General features: G+C 43.0%; 1 protein-coding gene across 1 annotated transcript in view; it reads right to left on the bottom strand.

Moving 5' to 3' along the window:
- PPP1R14C (protein phosphatase 1 regulatory inhibitor subunit 14C) overlaps positions 1-16316 on the bottom strand; it is a 63440-nt gene extending 47124 nt beyond the window's left edge. Inside the window, exon 1 of the mRNA XM_030554261.1 lies at positions 15996-16316. Within this exon, the coding sequence (XP_030410121.1) occupies positions 15996-16283 (288 nt within the window). The 5' untranslated portion in view covers positions 16284-16316. The remainder of the gene's footprint in view (positions 1-15995) is intronic.
- Between the last annotated feature and the right edge of the window lie 3490 nt (positions 16317-19806).

Raw genomic sequence — 19806 nt, 5'->3', positions numbered from 1 at the left:
AGAACGTAAGTCAATTTATGATCTACAATCACCTTAATGAAGATTTGTTCCCCAATATGTACTCAGACTCATGCTCCTTTGTTCCAAGAACACCATTATCTTTAATAGTTAAGTTTATTTAACCTCTGAAATAATTGCTTATAAAAATGACAGCAGTACATGCAGCAGATATATGATTTTAAATTTGACTCCCTTTCTCTAGTGTTGATAACCTCTAGAAAATCACTTGTGTAATTCCATTGTGTGTGTCACACCAGGTTTGTTAAACTGCCAACATTTTAGGACACGCAACTAGCAGCTGAACTGACAGATGGATAGTTATGTTTAACCTACTCAATTTGTATTGTCAAGCTGAAGCTTCTGGAGCTCAGTGGGTGGGTAGCCAGGAAGACAGAAGAAGGGGAAGATGAGAGAAAAGTACTCTCTCATGGTAGGTAAGCAAGATGAAAGTCTGCAAGAAGAATATAGATTGATACTTCTGCTGTGTAAGAGGAGTCTGCCATTCACTTTGATTCAGGTTACAGGTCAAGTACATATTTAAACCTGTATGCAAAGCAATTCTTTGTGAGCACAGGAAATGAAGAGATTATTGCTAGCGTACAGTGAGATTGTTTGGAGATGTTTGCTGGTCATGGTCCAGGGACAGCATCTTTTCAAGTAATGAGAAGCACTACAAACAGGAAATTCAGCCGGTATATGCAAACAAAGGAGTACAGAATCAGATTATTCACAGGGTAAACCTGAAACGTTTCACTATTTGGAAAGTGAGATTTTACTTCTATTAGAATGTCTTCTTATCCAGATACCAAATCTATTTAGAGACATTTCACTGTGCCTCATAACTGGAGTGTGACATGCAATAAACATTTTCTTCATTTAAAGAGGGTTATTTTTGTTTCAAATATTTGTTTCAGTTGCAGAATTTAGATCCGCTTCTATGGCAAGATGAGAGGACTGGACCAGATTCTGCCCTGACTTGCACCCTGTTAATGGGATGCAAGTCAGCACAAAATTTGGTTGACTATCTTATAACAGAAATAGCTTCATATATCAAGCTATCTACCTAAAGGCAGAAAAAATCTTATAACTACTGCTTACAGATGTTGTTTTATAACGAGTACAATTATATACTTAAATAAGTGACTCATCTTTTCCTCGCTTTGTCAAAAGCCAGCCACACCCCACCACAAAGAGCAAGACCTGTACACTCCTAGAGTGAGAGAGAGAAAAAAGGGAAAAGAAAAAAAAAAGATGAAGTGAATTAGTTCTCCAGTTTAACTAGTTCATCTCTGGACCATCAGTAATCAGTAAATAGGGACTTCATCTGCATGGGAAGATGGTTAAATGAAGACAGTCAAAGTCAACTTTAAAGTCCGAAGCAGAAGTCAAGGACACTTCTTATGTTTTAAAATCATGATAATGATCAGGATGCTGAAAAGGCAACAAAATTATACAATATTTACATGATTGAAAATACAACCTTTTCCTGTGTTCCTTCAGGTGGCAACATCCCTAAAGTTACAACAACAACAAAAAGAGGACAAAGGAAGGAGGAGACAGCTGAATGTTGTGTTCAAAGCCAGAATTAAAAAAACTTGTTTCCAGATTTTACAGAAGTTTAGGTAACACATTTACATAAACAAAAAGAGAGACTGAGAAACCATTCCTGCAAGTTCCTAAGATCCCCAATTGCAGGTGGGTGAGCTCAGCACCTCTCTATCTAAAAGGAACATACACTTTCCTTACTTAAAAAAAAACACAACACAAAAAAAACAACCACAACAAGGAGTCCTTTTGGCACCTTACAGATTAACCAATTTAGCTCACAAAAGCTTATGCCCAAACAAATTTGTTAATCTCTAAGGTGCCATAAGAACCCCTTATTGTTTTTGCTGATACAGACTAACCCAGCTACTTCTCTGAAACTTGTTTCCTTCCTTAGGTACTTCTAGACCAAGCATGGTCCATGCCTTTAACTTCATGGGAGCTGAGTAATTGCTTCATATATCTTAGTGTTGTTTACCTGAGTATTTAACCTTTGTGAAGAGCCCTGATCATAGCACTCCATTCACTAGCATAGATCTGTTCAGTAGTAAGTGGGGGCAATATACTACGAAATCTAGGCCGTTCCTGATCGGTTTTCTAAAGGAGGTCATCTTAGATGACTTCATTACTAGTGCTGAGTTAAGTTTTTCTGAGAGATGTTTCTAAATAAATAAATAAAACAAAACACTTGAATGGAGCTGTAGTTGTTCAAGCACCGGGTTATCATACTGAATTCCTTGAGGAAAAAAAAATTCACAGTCTAGCTACTTACTCATATCTGAGTGAAGAATTTATTCTCCCTCACTCCCCAAACTATTGCTAATGCATCTCATTTTCCTGCCACATCCACTCTATTCAAGAATTAATACAGACACCAATTACCCTGAGGAGCGTGGGGTTCCACCCAAATTAAAGGGAATCTCTTCAAAGAGACACACACACAACTGGCACTAAATTTCTATACCCTAGCAATATTTTACCCAACTGGGGTCCAATCTTCTTTGGAATAAGAAACTCTGCAAGAAAAATAAAGAATATTTCAACCATTGCTCCAAAAAACAGGATAAAGAGTACACTATACAGCATCAGCCCATCAAATCCATATAGCTAATTTGCAATGTCAACAAAAATAGCACAAGTGACTTCAACGAGGATAAGATGTGCCAAATAAATAAAATAAATGTTTTACCTAGATTTTGCAAACGCTTCCATGTACTGTTCCTGCAGATGCAGAACAAGCAGATTGCTGGTAACCATAGCAACCACCTCAGAGAGTTAAGGTCTGCATGGCACAGACACAGTGGCAGTTGATGGTAGGGGCTGAAACAGACAGACAGTACTATTGTGGAAGACCAGAGGTGAATAGGCAGGCAGCCACAAAATCCCAGGCAGGCACCTTGTAATAGCTGAGGTAATCAGAGATGTACAAGAAGCTTTGGCTCACTAGCACGTGAATGCATATAGAAATTGATGCAATGTGCCGTGTTCAGTGGTGCAGCACATACAGTATTATCTCTGGTGTACCTGTTAATACCCATTAGCCTTGACTAGTGTTTTGTTAATGAGATCGGTGCTGGAAATGCCATGAATGATGACATTAAAGAAATATTTAGCAATACAATATGACCAATAGGGCTCATCTCTCAGACCTGTCCTATTCAGAGGAGATTGTAAATTAGTAACTGTATCTTTTGTAGTACAACTGTAGTAGCTTTAACTTGCTCCATTTTGGTACTGTTCTTGGAAAGGATTACGATGATTAGTATAGTTAAGACCAAATCCCTTATTGTGCTCAGATTTACATAGCACCCTATCACCATAGTATGAGCAGCTTCCAGAAACCCATTAGGCAACTCAATTAGCATCTGTCACGTGTGGTTCTCCTCCCTCATTTCTAGAGGGAGTGTTGCAAGAGGTTTTGTTGGAGGTTCCCATAACTGTTTTACGTCTGCTGTGCTTTGTGTTTACTATGGAAGGCAACATGGAAAAGGGCACATTACACTTGGAATGGAAAGTAGTAAGGTTTGAAGCTGTTCTTGGACCATTTGAGAGTCTGTTCCCCAGCTCTGCATGGGCCTCCCAAGAAATCTACATCTACATTGACAAGCTTCATCCTTGTGGCAGACAGCATAACTCCATTGTCCCCAGGAAGCAGAGCTGAAACATGGAATCTAACTCCTTCATCCTGGAGTTTTAGATGATTTTAGGTATCCTAGGCCCAAGCTATTAAGCAAGTTGAAGATAAAGACTAAGATCTTCACTTTGGCTACATTCTGTGGGGACAGATTTAGCGTACCTATGTTCGTTCCTAGTGCTGAAGAGACATGCTGCTGCGTTCTGTGCTAGCGGGAGTTTCCTCAAAGGCGGATTGCTTCTTGCTTCATTCCCAGGTATACTTCCTGGCTGGACTACAGCAATGCAATGCAGTAACAGACACACTTATTACTGAGATTGGTCATAGTCTGCTAGGATAGGACACGGTCTCCTAGACAACCAAACCACCCTTTCTTCCAGTTCCCACAATATGAGCAAGTCATCTGCATCGTATTATACCTACTGTTGCTTCTCTGAGATCATAAGGTTGTTCAAAAAAAATGTAACCTAGATAGGATAATCTGAATAATATAATTTCCATTTTTTGGACAAATGCATGCCAGGCAAGACAAGATAGGCTACTGAAACCTATCCATATCTTACCTGTTGAACCCTGGCCCCCTAAATCAAAGTTTTGAACAAAAACACAAACAAGCATAAAATAAATTCTCTGTTGTTCTAAACTTTATAGCTGAGCAATTTAAATTAAGTAGACAGAAGTGAAAGTAACAAAAGGCTGCAAGACATGTCCTGCTCACATTCAAATTTGATTTACAGTCTACAGCCAACAGAAGGAATGCGAGGAAAGAAAAGCCATCTGAAGTCAACTCTTGGTTTTCCAGGTACCCTCAACATCTAATCTAAATCTAAACCCTCAACATCTAATCTAAAGTCTGCAAAGTAATTTGTCTCACTGGACAGAGACCACCTATTCTCACAATCCAGTAGCCAATTATAGGCATGCACAACGAGCACATATTTCTGTACTGATACCACCATCTACTCACCTCTACCTGCCATGATCCAAATTCTATACAAAGCAAAGAATGTTTTGATAGTGAACTTGTCCTGAACCTTATTGGTTGGATAATGTCCTCAACTCTTATAAAGGCCCAAAAGAAGAATTTATTTATAATACTAGAAGCCCTTTTGCTTTCTAGTATACAAATGCATACACACCACAGGTCTACCAACAATCTAATACAAACTGGATTCTTCCTCATTGTTCACTGTAGGTTTTACATGCTGTTATTCCCGCCATGTGTGTTCACCACATAAGCAGGTAGCCACCACTATGCCTTATGACTAGAGTCCTACCCAATTCATGGTCCATTTTGGTCAATTTCATGGTCACAGGATTTTTAAAATGTCATTATTTCAATTATTTAAATTTGAAATGTCATGCTGTTGTAATTGAAGGGATCCTGACCCAGAAAGGAGTTGGGGGGGAGGGGTCCGCAAGGTTATTTTAGGGGTGGGGGTTGTGGTAGTGCTACCCTTACTTCTCCACTCCTGCTGATGGCAGTGCTGCCTTCAGAGCTAGGCAGCTGAAGAGCAGCGGCTGCTGACTGGGGCCCAGTTCTGCAGCAGATCTGCCGCCAATAGCGACACAGAAGTAAGGGTGGCATTGTAAGGCATTGCCACCCTTACTTCTGTCCTGCTGCCTGCAGAGCTGGGCCCTCAGTCAACAACTACCACTCTCCAGCTGCCCAGCACTGAAGGCAGCAGCACAGAAGTAAGGGTGGCATGGTATGGTATTGCACCCTTGCTTCTGTGCTGCTGCTGGCAGGGCGCTGCCTTCAGAACTGGGCAGCTGGCCAACAGCCTCCATTGTCTGGCTGCCCAGCTCTGAAGGCAGTGCAGAAGTAAGGGTAGCAATACCACAACCCCCTTGTGACCTCCCTGCAACTCCCTTTTGGATCAGGACCCCCAGTGTGAGAAATGCTGGTCTCCCCTGTGAAATCTGTAACGCATAGGGTGAAAGCACACAAGAGACCTGATTTGACAGTCCGAGACACCTTTTTCGTGGCGGTGAATTTGGTAGGGCCCTACTTATTACAGATATACCTATTGGGAGAAAGTACCACAGCACAGAAAGTTACTTATAGAACTGATGTGATGATCTCTGAAATTGTCCCAGAGACTGTGTAAAATTTTAAATCTGGTGGTGAATATAAAGCAAAGGCAAACTATGCATATGGAAATCCACACTGGTGTAACTTACACGGCCACCAGCCAGATGCTATAAATTACACCAATTTTGATTCTTTTATTCACTTTCAAGTGGTTTTAAGGCAGCATCAGTTACAAAACCTTATTCATCACCTACGAATTTGGTCAGGAGTTTTAAAGGTGCCAGACTTGTGGAGAAAGATACTCCTACAAAAAGATTGAAAGTTTTTTTAAAAAACTAAAAAAAGACATTGCAGAAGTTGAAAAAAACTGACCAGAATGAATTTACACAGTATTAGTCCAGTGAGGGCTGCTAAATTTTGTGCTACTAAAGGCTAATATGACTTAGGCACTACATTTTCACTTTACTGGTTCATTAGTAAATATGTATGTAGTTTTGGATAATTTAGAGTAGAGGTATTCAAACAATGGGGTGCTCTTCTTCCTGAGGAGGAGAAAGAGTGTGCCAGGGCAGAGGGCCAGTTTCCTCTCTTTTGGCCAGGGATGTAGTGCTGCTGGAGCATCACTCCAATCCCAAAGTAAGTTCTGCAAAAGCCCTTGGCGTCACTTTCCTCCCTATTTCCTGGTTCTGGAGCTTGGCCACTCACACCAGGGAAGTGTCACTGCAGGTATAGGGTCTCTGTAGCTGGTTGGGTCAGGTTTCAGGGGGAGCCAGGGCCTCATGCTGCCTTCCCCACAGTGCCCATACAGCCTAACCAGCTGGTCTCAGCCGGTGACAGCTCCACCAGCCCCAGGGACAACGATGGTACTCATGGCCAAGGTCACTCCAGCTACTAGCTCAGCTATGCCTGACCTATGTGGAGCACAAAGTGTTGATGACCTTGAGCACTAAACTCTTGATTCCCTGCCCACGGACTCTGTCACCCCCACACAGCTGCAGATTAGCAATAGGCACACTCCAGCATCTGAGCCTTCCATGCATCCCCCTGTGGTGTCCAGCCGCCTCAATTCACTGGACACTCAGAGCATTCACAGATTCACTACTCCCAAAGAGGCAGTACACCCAACTTGCCAGTTCCACCTCAGAGCACCATTTCATTTAACTTGAGTATGTTTACAGTAAAAACAAGTAAAAGTTTGTTTAAAACAGTTTTACCATTCGGGCAAAAACAAATAGAAATATTGGAAACAAATTGTTACTTTTGGTTTTATTTTATAACATGCATTCCAGAGACTAAGTTTAATAAGATATTATGTCTAACGTAAGTATTGTGCACCAGCATTTTCTAGCCCGGAAGGCTGTAATCCCTTTTTCATGAGACAAGCCATACTGTCAGCTTGTCTCTTCAGTGATGGATGCTCTCTCTCTCTTTGCAACCCCAGATGTATCAAAACAGCCTTTTGATCTTTAGTCATGAACTGGACACCATCCTGCTGTGCGTTCTTTCCTACAGATTTCATGATAACTTGTCAGTTTCACAATCTTGATGAGCTGGTGGCTCCCTATGCAGGTAGACTTACATTGTGAGACACACAGCACACAAAAATTAGTCAGAGAGGTAAGTGTCTACTACCACCTGCCTGACCAGAACCTGTCTGAGGTATGTCACCTCCAGGTGGCCTACTTTAACTTAAAGGAACCTAATTTCCAGTGCAGATGAATACCTTCTTAACTATATTCCATAGATACATTTTGCAATGATTGTGAGCACCAATGGGCTATTGGGTCTCAATAGAGACTTTACATGCCCCTTTAGTGCACTATTCTGCATATAGTTGACCCAGGAGACACCTGTAAAACTGTGCACCCTCAGCTACTTGGCACAAAGAGGTTGTTTGGCATTATGATTTCCTAAAATGTTTGTGCAATTTTATTTTAGCTGTTATGATTTGTACTCTTTTTCAACAGACCTATGAGAGAACATGAAAGGTGCTTTATGAACTAAAATTAGTATCTTTGACACTCATACACTTATTATAATTACATTGATCAAAGCCCTTCTACTCTCGCAAAGCATAGGATTATATTTGAGGATTACTCATACTCTTGCAAAGCATAGGACTATAACAGGGTTCAAAAAATATAACTAGATAAGTTCATGGAGGATAGGTCCATCAATGGCTATTAGCCAGAATGGGCAGGGATGATGCCCCTAGCCTTTGTTTGCCAGAAGCTGGGAACGGTGACGGGATGGATCACTTGATGATTACCTGTTCTGTTCATTCCCTCTGGGACACCTGGCAATGGAACAAAAGAAAAGCTCTTCCTGTTAAAATTTAAACTTTATTTAAAGGCTTGGAAAAAATACTCTTTACATGTAAGCCGGAATGATAAAGGTTAGCTGTTTGTCATGGCCAAAAATGGGGAAGTATCATGAATCTGCCACAGAAAAAATGCAAATAAACTTACAGAAGATGATGCAACTTACAGGCCCCTATTATTTTGTACAAAATATCTTTTTTGCAGTAAATATTGAACTTTTATTAATTACGAGTTTAAAACCATTAAAAAATCCAGGTCACTCTCTCATTCACTGGACAGAGTCAAATTTATAACAAGTCATGCAGTAGTCTTGCTCAGTAGAAGACTAACCAGAGTCTGTTATGGGATAAGAGGGAAGGTCCTCTCATGGATTGGTAACTGGTTAGAAGATGGGAAACAAAGGGTAGGAATAAATGGTCAGTTTTCAGAATGGAGAGAGGTAAATAGTGGTGTCCCCCAGGGGTCTGTACTGGGACCAGTCCTGTTCAACATATTCATAAATGATCTGGAAAAAGGGGTAAACTGTGAGGTGGCAAAATTTGCAGATGATACAAAACTACCCAAGAGAGTTAAGTCCCAGGCAGACTGCAAAGAGCTACAAAAGGATCTCTCAAAACTGTGTGACTAGGCAACAAAATGGCAGATGAAATTCAATGTTGATAAATGCAAAGTAATGCACATTGGAAAACATAATCCCAACTATCCATATAAAATGATGGAGTCTAAATTAGCTGTTATCACTCAAGAAAGAGATCTTGGAATCATTGTGGATAGTTCTCTGAAAACATCCACCCAATCTGCAGTAACAGTTTAAAAAGTGAACAGAATGTTGGGCATCATTAAGAAAGGGATAGATAATATGACAGAAAATGTCATACTGCCCCCTATAGAAATCCCTGGTACGCCCACATCTTGAATACTGCGTGTAGATGTGGTTGCCCCATCTCAAAAAAGATATATCGGAATTGGAAAAGGTTCAGAAAAGGGCAACAAAAATGATTAGGGGTATGGAACGGCTTCCATATGAGGAACGATTAATAAGACTCAGACTTTTGAGCTTAGAAAAGAGACAACTAAGGGGGGATATCATTGAGATCTATAAAATCATGACTGGTGTGGAGAAAGTAAATAAGGAAGTGTTATTTACTCCTTCTCATAACACGAACTAGGGGGTCACCAAATGAAATTAATAGGCAGCAGGTTTAAAACAAGAAGTATTTCTTCACACAATGCACAGTCAACTAGTGGAACTCTTTGCCAGAAAAAGTTGTGAAAGCCAAGACTATAAGTGGTTCAAAAAAGAACTAGATAAGTTCATGAAGGATCGGTCCATCAATGGCTATTAGCCAGGATGGGCAGGGATAGTGTCCCCAGCTACTGTTTGCCAGAAGCTAGGAATGGGCAACAGGGGATGGACCACTTAATGATTCCCTGTTCTGTTCATTCTCTCTGGGGCACCTGGCAGTGGCCACTGTCAGAAAACAGGATACTAGGCTAGATGGACCTTTGGTCTGACACAGTATGGCCATTTTTATATTCTCATTCTTTGCAATGAGGCGCAATTGTTTTGAGAGGTTCTTTTAAGCTTAGAGAGACTCATTATGACAAATGATAAGAATCCTTGATCCAGAACAGGGCCACCCAGAGGATTCAGGGGGCCTGGGGCAGGGTCAGGTCTTTGGTGGCAATTCAGCGGCGGGTTCCTCTTGGAGGGAAGGACCCACCACCGAATTGCCGCCGAAGAATGAAGTGGCAGTGGTAGAGCAACCTAAGTGCCGCCAACCACGGATTCCACACACCCCTCGCTTGCAGCACTCATACTCACCAAGCGGTGCTCCCAGGCTTCGGCAGCACTGAAGGACCCGCCACCAAAGACCCAGAGCGAGGGAAGGGCCTGTTGCCGAAGTGCCACCAAAAACCTGAAGCGGCTTGTGGGGCCCCCGCAGCGCCCAAGGCCTGGGGCAAATTGCCCCACTTCCCACCCCCTCCCCGTGGTCCTGATCCAGAGTAATTCACTTAAGTGCCAGAGGTCATGTGAACAGGAGTTTAAATTGAGTTCATATTGGTGTTTTTAAGGCCAGTCATCCTGAGAACTTGGCACAACTAAATTCATGATTGGGTTGGATCACCTTGGATTCTATTGGACCTTGTTTCAAAGCACCTTTACTTGAAATGCTTCAACCTCACTCCTACTCCAAGTTCTTTGGTCCTGCAAAGTTTGCTTTCAAAATAGCCAGCCCTTCACAATGTAAGCCACCCCTGATCCCCAACATAACAACTCTAAAATGATTGTTTACATATGATTAGTCTTCCTAAAGGCAATTCAAGTTTTGTATGTTGTAATTGTGGCAAGTGTCTTTATAAAAATAAAAGACTTCTCTGAAGAAAAATTGATGTTCTAATGAAAAGCTTTTCATTATCCACTTTAACTTTCAGTTTCAGTTTTTTTAAATAAAAAATTAAGGTTTTCAAAGTCACAAACTTTTTTAAAATCCTGTTCTCAACTCCTATACCCTGTGTTCTCTCAAGCACTGAAGACGAGACACAGGACCACATTTCAGGTTTCAAATAAAGGGGCACTTCTGGTTTTGGAAGTATTTACTTACCAATGAGTCTTACTGTAATTCATTAGAAAGAAGCTATTTAAATGGAGATCAGTGGGCGGACAGCAAATTTACCCAGTCCCAATATTAGAGTCCAAGATTTATTTTGCACACATCCTCTGCACTAAGCTACAAAGTACCCCTCATCTCCCTACTTCTGCTTTTCCCCAAGAATGGATGGTAATTACTCAGTTCCACTATCAGTGAAAACTGCAAATGCTGAGTCCCTCAACAGATTAGACAGGAAACATTACCATGGACTTGCTATTTCAGAATTATCCATTCCACAGCTTAGTGACACATTCTGGAGGATTAAAATTCTTTCAAAATCTGAGCATCACCATATTATGAAATTGTGCTGGATCTTTCATAGAAGCTAAGCTGACCAATTCCTCCCAACCAGCTTTCACTCAGTTATTAACAGTGTGATTAAGTTTCAATATGGGAGCTACAGCCAAACCTAAAAATAGTTTAAGCAAAGAATTTCACATTATTCATCACACTTGCCACCAGACTATAGATATTGAATACTATTTTGAATTTTGACAGCCTAGAAATTGTTCAGCCCTTTGACTACTGCCATCAACTCTGAAGGTATGTCTACACAGCAAGTACACACCTGCAACTGGCCTGTGCCAGCCAACTCGGGCTTGCAGGGCTGTTTCATTGCTATGCAGACTTCCAGGCTCAGGCTGGAGCCAGGGCTCTAGGACTCTGCAAGGTGGGAGGGTCCTAGAACCCAGAAGTCTACACAGCAATGAAACAGCCCTGCAGCTCAACCGCTGTAAGCCTGAGTTGGCTGGCACAGGCCAGCCATTGGTGTCTAGTTGTTGGGTAGATATACCATGACACTACACAGTACCATAAGTAGGACTCTACCAAATTTACAGCTATGAAAAACATGTCACAGAGCCTGAAATCTGGTCCCCCACTCCACCTACCATGAAATCTGGTCTTTTTTATGCTTTTACCTATATACAGATTTCACAGAGGAGATCAGCATTTCTCAGATTGGGGATCCTGATGCAAAAGGGAGTTGCAGGGGGGTCACAAGGTTATTTAGGGGGGTTGCGGTATTGCCATCCTTACTTCTGCACTGCCTTCAGAACTGGGCAGCTGGAGAGCTGCAGCTGTTGGCTAGGTGCCCATATCTGAAGGCAATGCCCTGCCAGCAGCAGCGCAGAAGTAAGGATGGCAATACCATGCCATGTCACCCCTATTTCTGCACTGCTGTCTTCAGAGCTGGGTGGCCAGAGAGCAGCACCTGCTGACTGAGGGTCCAGCTCTGCCAGCAGCAGCACAGAAGTAAGGTGGCAATACCATACCATGCCATGCTTACTTCTGTGCTGCTGCTGGCAGCGGATCTGCCTTCAGAGCTGGGCTACCGGCCAGCAGCCACCACACTACAGCTACTCAGCCCTGAAGACAGCACCGCCACCAGCAGCAACACTGAAGTAAGGGTCGAAGAACCACAACCCCCCCTACAATAACCTAGCGACCCCCCCCCCCAAAAAAAACTCCTTTTTGGGTCAGGATCCCTACAATTACACCACCATGAAATTTCAGATTTAAATAGCTGAAATCATGAAATTTACAATTTTTAAAATCCTATGACTGTGAAATTGACCAAAATGGACTGAATTTGGTAGGGCCTTAACCATAAAGTAACATGTCTAGCAAGAGCTGGGGAAACCAAGACATTAACCTAAATTAGTATTTCTAATCCAAGCTTTACACTATTTTCTTAAAAAACGTAGGTAAATTCTACAGATCTGAAATGACCCAGTCATGAGAGTTTGCTAAAAAACAAGAAACTTCAAGAGCAAAATAGTTATACATTTATCTTTGAATTATCTTTCCATTTAACTGTTAATGTTTTCTAAAAGAGATCCCCTGCTCCTTTCAGACCAAAGGTGAATGTTTTTTTCATCATTTGGGGATGGGGGGAGGCAGCCTGTCTGAAGGCATTGTTAAATTTACAATGTTTGTTTGGTTTTTACTAAGTTCCCACCTATCCTCTTCCCTCAGTTGATGATGAAAGTCCATGTGTCAGATTAGTTAAGACCTTTGAACTTGTTACACACATTTCTTAATGGGGGAGCAACCTCAGACAGTATAATAAAACTAGTTTTAAAATATAGACATGCTGATTTTAAAGATGCATGTGTGTAAGATGCCCAAGGCCTGGTTATTCAAACCTCACATCTAATGTAGACATCAGCACTTCAAGACATGTCAAACTTTTCCTTCTTTGTTGACAGGCACTCCTGACCCTGGGATGAAATCCTGGCACCACTGAAGTCAGTGGAAAATTAATATTGGCTTCAATAGAACCAGGATTTCACCTCAGAACAAAAGCTGAAGAAGAGGTGATCCCGAGGCAGAAGCTGACATGGAAAGGCAACGTTGGAACTTCAGCTGAGAAGTGTCTAACTTTGAGACCTTGTAAATGCTAAACTATAGTCCTGAGGATGCAGGGGTTGCTTTTTGTGGGGTTTTTTGGAGCATTTTATTTTATTTTATTTTACCTATGCTTTAGCAAAAGACATTTTAACTAAGGAATCACTCACAGTATATGTTATCCTGCATAGTCTTCAGTAGAAATCCTCCCCCACGTTCACCTACTCTTCGCAAAAAGAAGTGTTTTGTTCCTAACACAGGATAGTTTTGCTGTTCCCCAAGCTTTTGTTATCAACTGCTTCCATGTAATAATGCAAGTTCAGAATGCTGAACTCTTTCATCCTAGTGACTTTATAATCACATATTTGAAAGAGAAATGTTGTAATATGTACTAGTTTTATTAAGTGGCAAGTTCTCTGGAGCAAGTACTTATTTTTAAAATATTGTCCAGAACTGATCATAACATCAGCACATAAATGCAATCTTCAGAATTGCGGCTATAATGTTCTGATAAGACTATTGTATCCTACAGTGTACACAATATATTTTACCATATTACCACAGCCTCTATAGAGCTCAAAGGCTGATTCCCCAATTTAATACATTCACTTCGTTTCTGTGAACACAGAGAAGTGGGGAAACATGTAAGGTAAAGAATGTAATTAAATAAGCACTTAATTTATGTTTAATGCAGTAGGAATCAAGCACTTGTTTCTCCATTTATTCTGAAGAATGTGTGTAATATGTTATTCACTAACATGATGAGCCTCTGGAATGCTTCCCTTTTGTTCCCAAGTTACAACCAATTAGTCTCCAGTAAAGTGAACAATGCTAAAGGCAGCAGTCAATATCCAACCATTGCTATTCTTTCTACTAAAATGCTGCAGAATACAAAACATAATATCCCAGATTCTCATTTAATAGGCCCATACATACAAGAGACTTAACATTCACACTGTAGCCTAAAGAGAAAATATCCTCTTTAAAGAACACTGCCCACAAAGTGACTCAATTTAGCTTCTCCCTGACAAGCACTTCTTATATTTCTGCTAGCTTTCCCTCCTGCAATTACTTGGTTAAAGGAAGGAATGGTTTGGAGGCAATCCTAAATTTTAAAAACATGTTTTAATGTACAGCTAAGCATCAGTTATATTATAGTCATTCAGCAGCATACTACGTAAACTGTAAACATAACAAACTTGCTGCTCTATACAATGTTACTTCATAGGATGACAGTATTCCATTCAGACTCACATGTAAGACAAGACAAGACAAGGTGGGTGAGGTAATATCTTTTGTTGAATCACTGTTTATTGAATCAACCAAGACAAGCTTTTCTTCAAGAGCTCTATGAAAGCTCTAAAGCAGGGGCAGGCAAACTTTTTGGCCCAAGGGCCACATCTGGGTATAGAAATTGTATGGCAGGTCATGAATGCTCACAAAATTGGGGAGAGAGCTCTGGGGGGTGCAGGACCTGGGGTGGGGACAGAAAAGAGGAGAAGAGGAGTTCAGGGTGTAGGAGGGGGCTCCGGGCTGGGGCAGGGGCTTGGGGTGCAGGGATGCCCCAGGCTAGGATTGAGAGGTTCAGAGGGCAGGAGGGGGATCAAGGCTAGGGCAGAGGGTTGGAGCATAGAAGGGAGTCAGGGGTGCAGGCTCCAGGCAGCACTTACCTCAAGCAGTTCCTGGCCAATGGGAGCTGCAGGGGCAGCGCCTGCGGACAGGGCAGCACATAGAGCCATCTGGCTGCCTCTAAACATAGGAGCCAATGTGGGGGGGATGACAAACCGTTGCTTCCAGGAGCCATAGCGCACACGCGCAGAGCAGTCCCTGAACCTTATCCCTACCTGGAGCATGGGAGAGGGGCAAACCCCAGACCCCACTCCTCAGCAGGAGCTTGAGGGCCGGGTTAAAACAGCTGGCGAACCAAACGTGGCCCAGGGGCCATAGTTTGCCCATCCCTGGTCTGAGCATGTCTCTCTCACCAACAGAAGATGGTCCAATAAAAAAAAATGTTATCTCATCCACCTTGTCTCTTTAATACCCTAGGAACCAAAATGTCTACAGCAACACTGCACACACGTAAGTCAGGAGACAGCCTAAGTAACTGAAGCCAGCCCACAATCAGATCCTTTTTAAACTGCTTAAATCAATTTGTACTTCTAACCCCTTTATGCAGCAAGAGACAGGTTAAGAGGCAGGAGGATCAAGAGCAGCTTATGGCATGCCATGTATATGATTATCAATAGTGTTTGAACAGAAGGCTTGTTTTCCCTCCATTCCTTTCTGGGGGACCGCCAGGGAAAGGAAAGAGAAAAAAGAAACAATCGCCTTCACACAAATCAGAGCTGCTCAGGATCAGTGCAAACCAGACTTCAGCCCCTTTGCTCTACACATGGCCACTAAACGTGTTTTTAACACTCAGGCATCCTACAACCAGTCAGTTGCAAAAAAGCCCTTTGCGCCTCTGCAGTGACTATTCCCGCTGAAAGACATCCTTGCGACGGAATTCATTAAACGGCTTAACAGAGGAGCTTGCATCTTGCTTTACGAACATAAGAAATGAGGGGGATGAGAGGGGGCAGGGGACACTAGAGCTGGGAATGTCATTTAGAGGTGGGTTTAAAAAAAACCCAACACTTCAGCGTTTCCAATTAATCAAATCATAGACACGCTCAAAAGGGAAAAGTTTAAACACCAACCCCCCAATGTGTCTCCAGGTAGAGAGAGTTCGGGGAGAGGCACAGGCAGCATAGGGAGATCACACACACGCACACGCACACCCAGAGAGGGGGAGCCAAGGGGAGAGCCCCGCTCTGTTCACACACCTCTGCGTGTGCGTGTCTCCCGAGGCCAGGGGGGCGCAGCGGGCGATCGCCCCCACCCCAGGGGCTCTCCCCGGGCACCGCACGCGGGTAGTCCCGCTCCTTTCCCAGCCGCGCCCCGGGCAGGTGCGGTACCTCGCAGCCGTACAGCTGCCCCAGCTGCTCCACGATCCACTCCTCCAGCACCAGCCTTTTCCGCAGCTCCTTCCGATCGTACTTCACCGTCACTTTGCCTTGCTGGTGGCGCCGCTGCTGCTGCTGCTGCTGAACCTGCACCACCGCCGCCGCCGGGGAGACCGAGTCCTCCCGGGAGGAGCCGCCGCCGCCTCCTCCTCCCCCGCCGCGGGGGCTCTGGAAGAAAACCCGGCTCCCACCGCCTCCCCCAGCGGCACCCGGCTCGCTGCCCCCGGTCACCACAGACATGCTCCGCGCCCGGCCGCTGCCGCCCCTACGGAGATCGCTGGCCCGGCTCGGGCTCTGGCCGCGGCAAGGGGCTGCCTAGCTCCGGCGCCCGCGGCTCCCTCCCGGCCGGTGCAGCAGCAGCAGCGTCGGCTCGTGCGGCTCCGCTCCACACCGCACCTGCGGCGTGACTGCTGCCCGGGCGCGCACAGCCCAGCTGGGGGAGGGGCGGAGGGCTGTGCTTCTGGCCCCCAAGCGGGAGGAGAAGGCGGGGAGAAGCAGCGCCCGCCCCACGAGCTCCTCCGCCCACACCTCTGCTGCTTTCCCTGGCTGCTCGCAGCGGCCCCCGGCTTGGCCTAGCTGCGCCAGTCGCTGCTCCTGGAGCAGGAAGGCTGGAGCGAAGAGTGGTGGGACGCGCTAGTTGGCCCAAGAGCAGTTCGCCCCCTGGATGTTGCCAGTCTTGCCCCTCGTACACTCTATGGGTCCTACTTGGCTAAAGCTCTCAGTGCAATCAAGGGGAGTGTAGCCTCGGTGGGGACTGTCGGGCTTGGGCTTGTGGCTATTTTTTCTTTAATAGGGATGATTTTCTTCTTTAAACTGTGCCCCGGGAAGAGCAGACAGCCCTAGGTCAGAAAAAGGCGGATCGGGCTGTTTCCAGCCGGAGGACATGGCCAGTGGGGTGGGCTACTGCTGGAGTGTATGGTTACCAGCGTCTATCTGTGCTGGCTGTTATAAAGGTGCACTCACCATGCAGCTCTGAAGGTTTCTACATCCTCTGTAAAATAAAATTACCTGTGATAATAAAACAGGCATGGCAAGTGGTCTCTCCCTTGTTCTCTCTCTCACACAGGCACCCTTTCAAGCTCTTGCTTCAGAGACAAAAGCATAAATATCACACATATACAGGCCTTTTCCTGCAGTTGCCTGGTATCTCTCTCTCACAGAGTCCTTTTCAAGTAATTATGCTGTATACCCTTCTTCACACATACACATACACACAAACATGTTTTCAAGACAATTAACTTGGGTGGTCAGCAGTATACCTGGATCCCTCACAAATGTTTGCAGATTTGGCTGTAAAACAATTTTTTTTTATTCTGGCTCTTGCATACATGCATCATATCACAAATCTGCAACATAAATTTACAAGTGACTGCATGCAGCACTTTTGCAATCTGGATAATCACACCATTGAAATCCAAATCTTTTCCAGGCAGATTGTGCTCCTCTGAATTTTTCACTTAGCTTTTCATATTCATCTAGCAAAGCCTGAAGTCAGCAATCAATGATCTTTACACAAGACAGTATTTTTCCCTTAATACTTTTTTAAAGGTATTTCTGCCCTGAAATACAAACTGCATTTATTAACATTACATATCCAGATACTGGAGCATAAAAATGTTGATCATAATCATCTTCTTTGTAGGGAGGCTGAATATTTCCATTGTAGTGATATCAAATACCCAGCAAAAATTTTAGTCTAACACTGATTTTCTAATAATTAGCAAATTAAAACATTTTATCTGAAAGATGCTGTTTAGGACAGCAACACTGCAAACCTCTTGAGATTAGTATTTTGATTTATTATATTAGTTTATAACCAGAAAGTTCCCCTTGAAACATCCACTGCAGGAGGTTCTTTTACTGTATTATAAAAATCAGGTTTGACAGCCACAGATTTCATTTCCCATACACAGAAACCTGGTTATGACCACCAGTAACCACTAGCATAATTCAAAAACTGTTCAGTGGGGACCTCCAGGTCACAGGTAGCAAAGATGCTTGTAAAAAAAGAGTTTGTTTATCCATAGCCTACCATCTGGATAAAGCCAATAATGTACATGGTGGTACAGTGTACTAGCAATGTTCTGGTGGCTCCATAAGTTTTTTAGCTACCCTGGATTTTCAGCCACAATTGTAGCTGTACCATGCTAGCTGCTCTAGTAATGAAGACATGGTTTATACCTGTCACATGCATAATCCCAGTGTAGACAAGGCTTACATTTTCATTTTAAAAAATGGTTTCATTTTAAAATCTGGTTGCATAAAAGTAAAGCACCTTTTAGGCACCTTAAGATTTTCAGAAGTTCTGAGCACCTGCAACTCATATTGACATTAATGAAATCTCACTTGCTTGGCTTGCTTATGGGCCAAGTAGGAAGGAGTATCACCATCAGTATGACACATTTTCAATATTAACCTGATTAATTATTTCGCTACTGATCGTTTTAGCAGAAACATCCAGGCACTATGTTTATGAGAGGAGTCTGAAAAAGAGTGCCACCATTCCCTCCCTCCCATTTGGTTTGTCTCACTATTTCTGTCCCGACAAATGTAGACACCAGTCTATCAGGCTCCAGCTCTAGAGTGCTTTTTAGCTTTTGGAAATATAGGCTTGGAGAGTAAGAAAGGGTCACTGTCAGCAACTGCTTCTGCCACTTATGGAAACCATAAAAGAAAACGATGAGGGTTTAAGGAGGGGAGTGGCTGCCTTTTGAATGTTTGTGTTTTGAGATGCTTGTAATTTGGGTTTTAAGCTTTGTATGTCATCTGAAAAGTCTGGTCCAGAGTTTCTCCCACCATATAAGTTCAAACTTCTCTCCTGGGAGCAGAGAGATTTTCAAGTTTTTATCAAATCCCTTCTAGACAGATTCTAGCTTTGATTACTAGAATTTGATACAGTTCAGTAGTTTCCTGAGAAAAATCTAGGCTACTCTGGGCCAGAGCCTCTATTGTGAGCCACTCTGAGGATCTGACTTTCTGTCTTTTAGTACCCCCTCCCTTAAGGGGAGTTGAGCACAAAGACCCATATCAAATTTCATAGCAGGAAACTTTCCAAAGGCAATAGAGCACCAAGACATTCCACATATGTCCCCACACATGGGGCCTAAGGCTCAAGACATTCAGCCTTGGATTTTTGTGTCCTGCTGTAGCAAATATCAGGTGTGCAAGTGGCTTGTGTTCTTACCTAGTCTAAGTGTGATACTCCCAAAAAATGTAACTTAAATACCTTTTCGATATTGTACTAACAGACATCAGAATCAGTACAAGCACCAAAGAGGAGACACCTGCTGTTCAAAATAAACACTTCAAAAACACTCTAAAAGTGGAAGATGAGAACTCATTTCCTCAAAGACAAAAATGTAATATTTTTTTATTAAGATAATGTGCAGTGATTGGTGAAAGGGGAACTGATAGAGCTGAGAGCAGCATTCTCAGAAGGCAGTTTCCATGCACAGTTGGTTTTCCATTCTGTTTTTAAAGAAAATGCATTCTCAGGAAGCCAAGACAAATATTACTGCCAAGAATTTTGATTACAATTTTGCTTCAGTTGAGAGAATGATCAAGTTGCTTGAAAGTCAAACTTGAGGAAAAACTTCTAGAACAAGTATTAATATCCTGGGAATGATCAATGCTACTGCATAGACAGATTTTATAGGGTTTACTCCTGAAGTCAGATATGAATAACAACCACTTTTTAGAGAAAGAAGCTACAGAGATTTCCTTAAAGAATTTTCCAAAACCACTGATGATGGAACCTTTAATT

This window comes from Gopherus evgoodei, chromosome 3 (genome assembly GCF_007399415.2).
Source record: "Gopherus evgoodei ecotype Sinaloan lineage chromosome 3, rGopEvg1_v1.p, whole genome shotgun sequence".
Taxonomy (NCBI): Eukaryota; Metazoa; Chordata; order Testudines; family Testudinidae; genus Gopherus; species Gopherus evgoodei.
The sequence above is the reverse complement of the archived record's forward strand: the minus strand, read 5'-3'. Positions and strand labels throughout refer to the sequence as shown.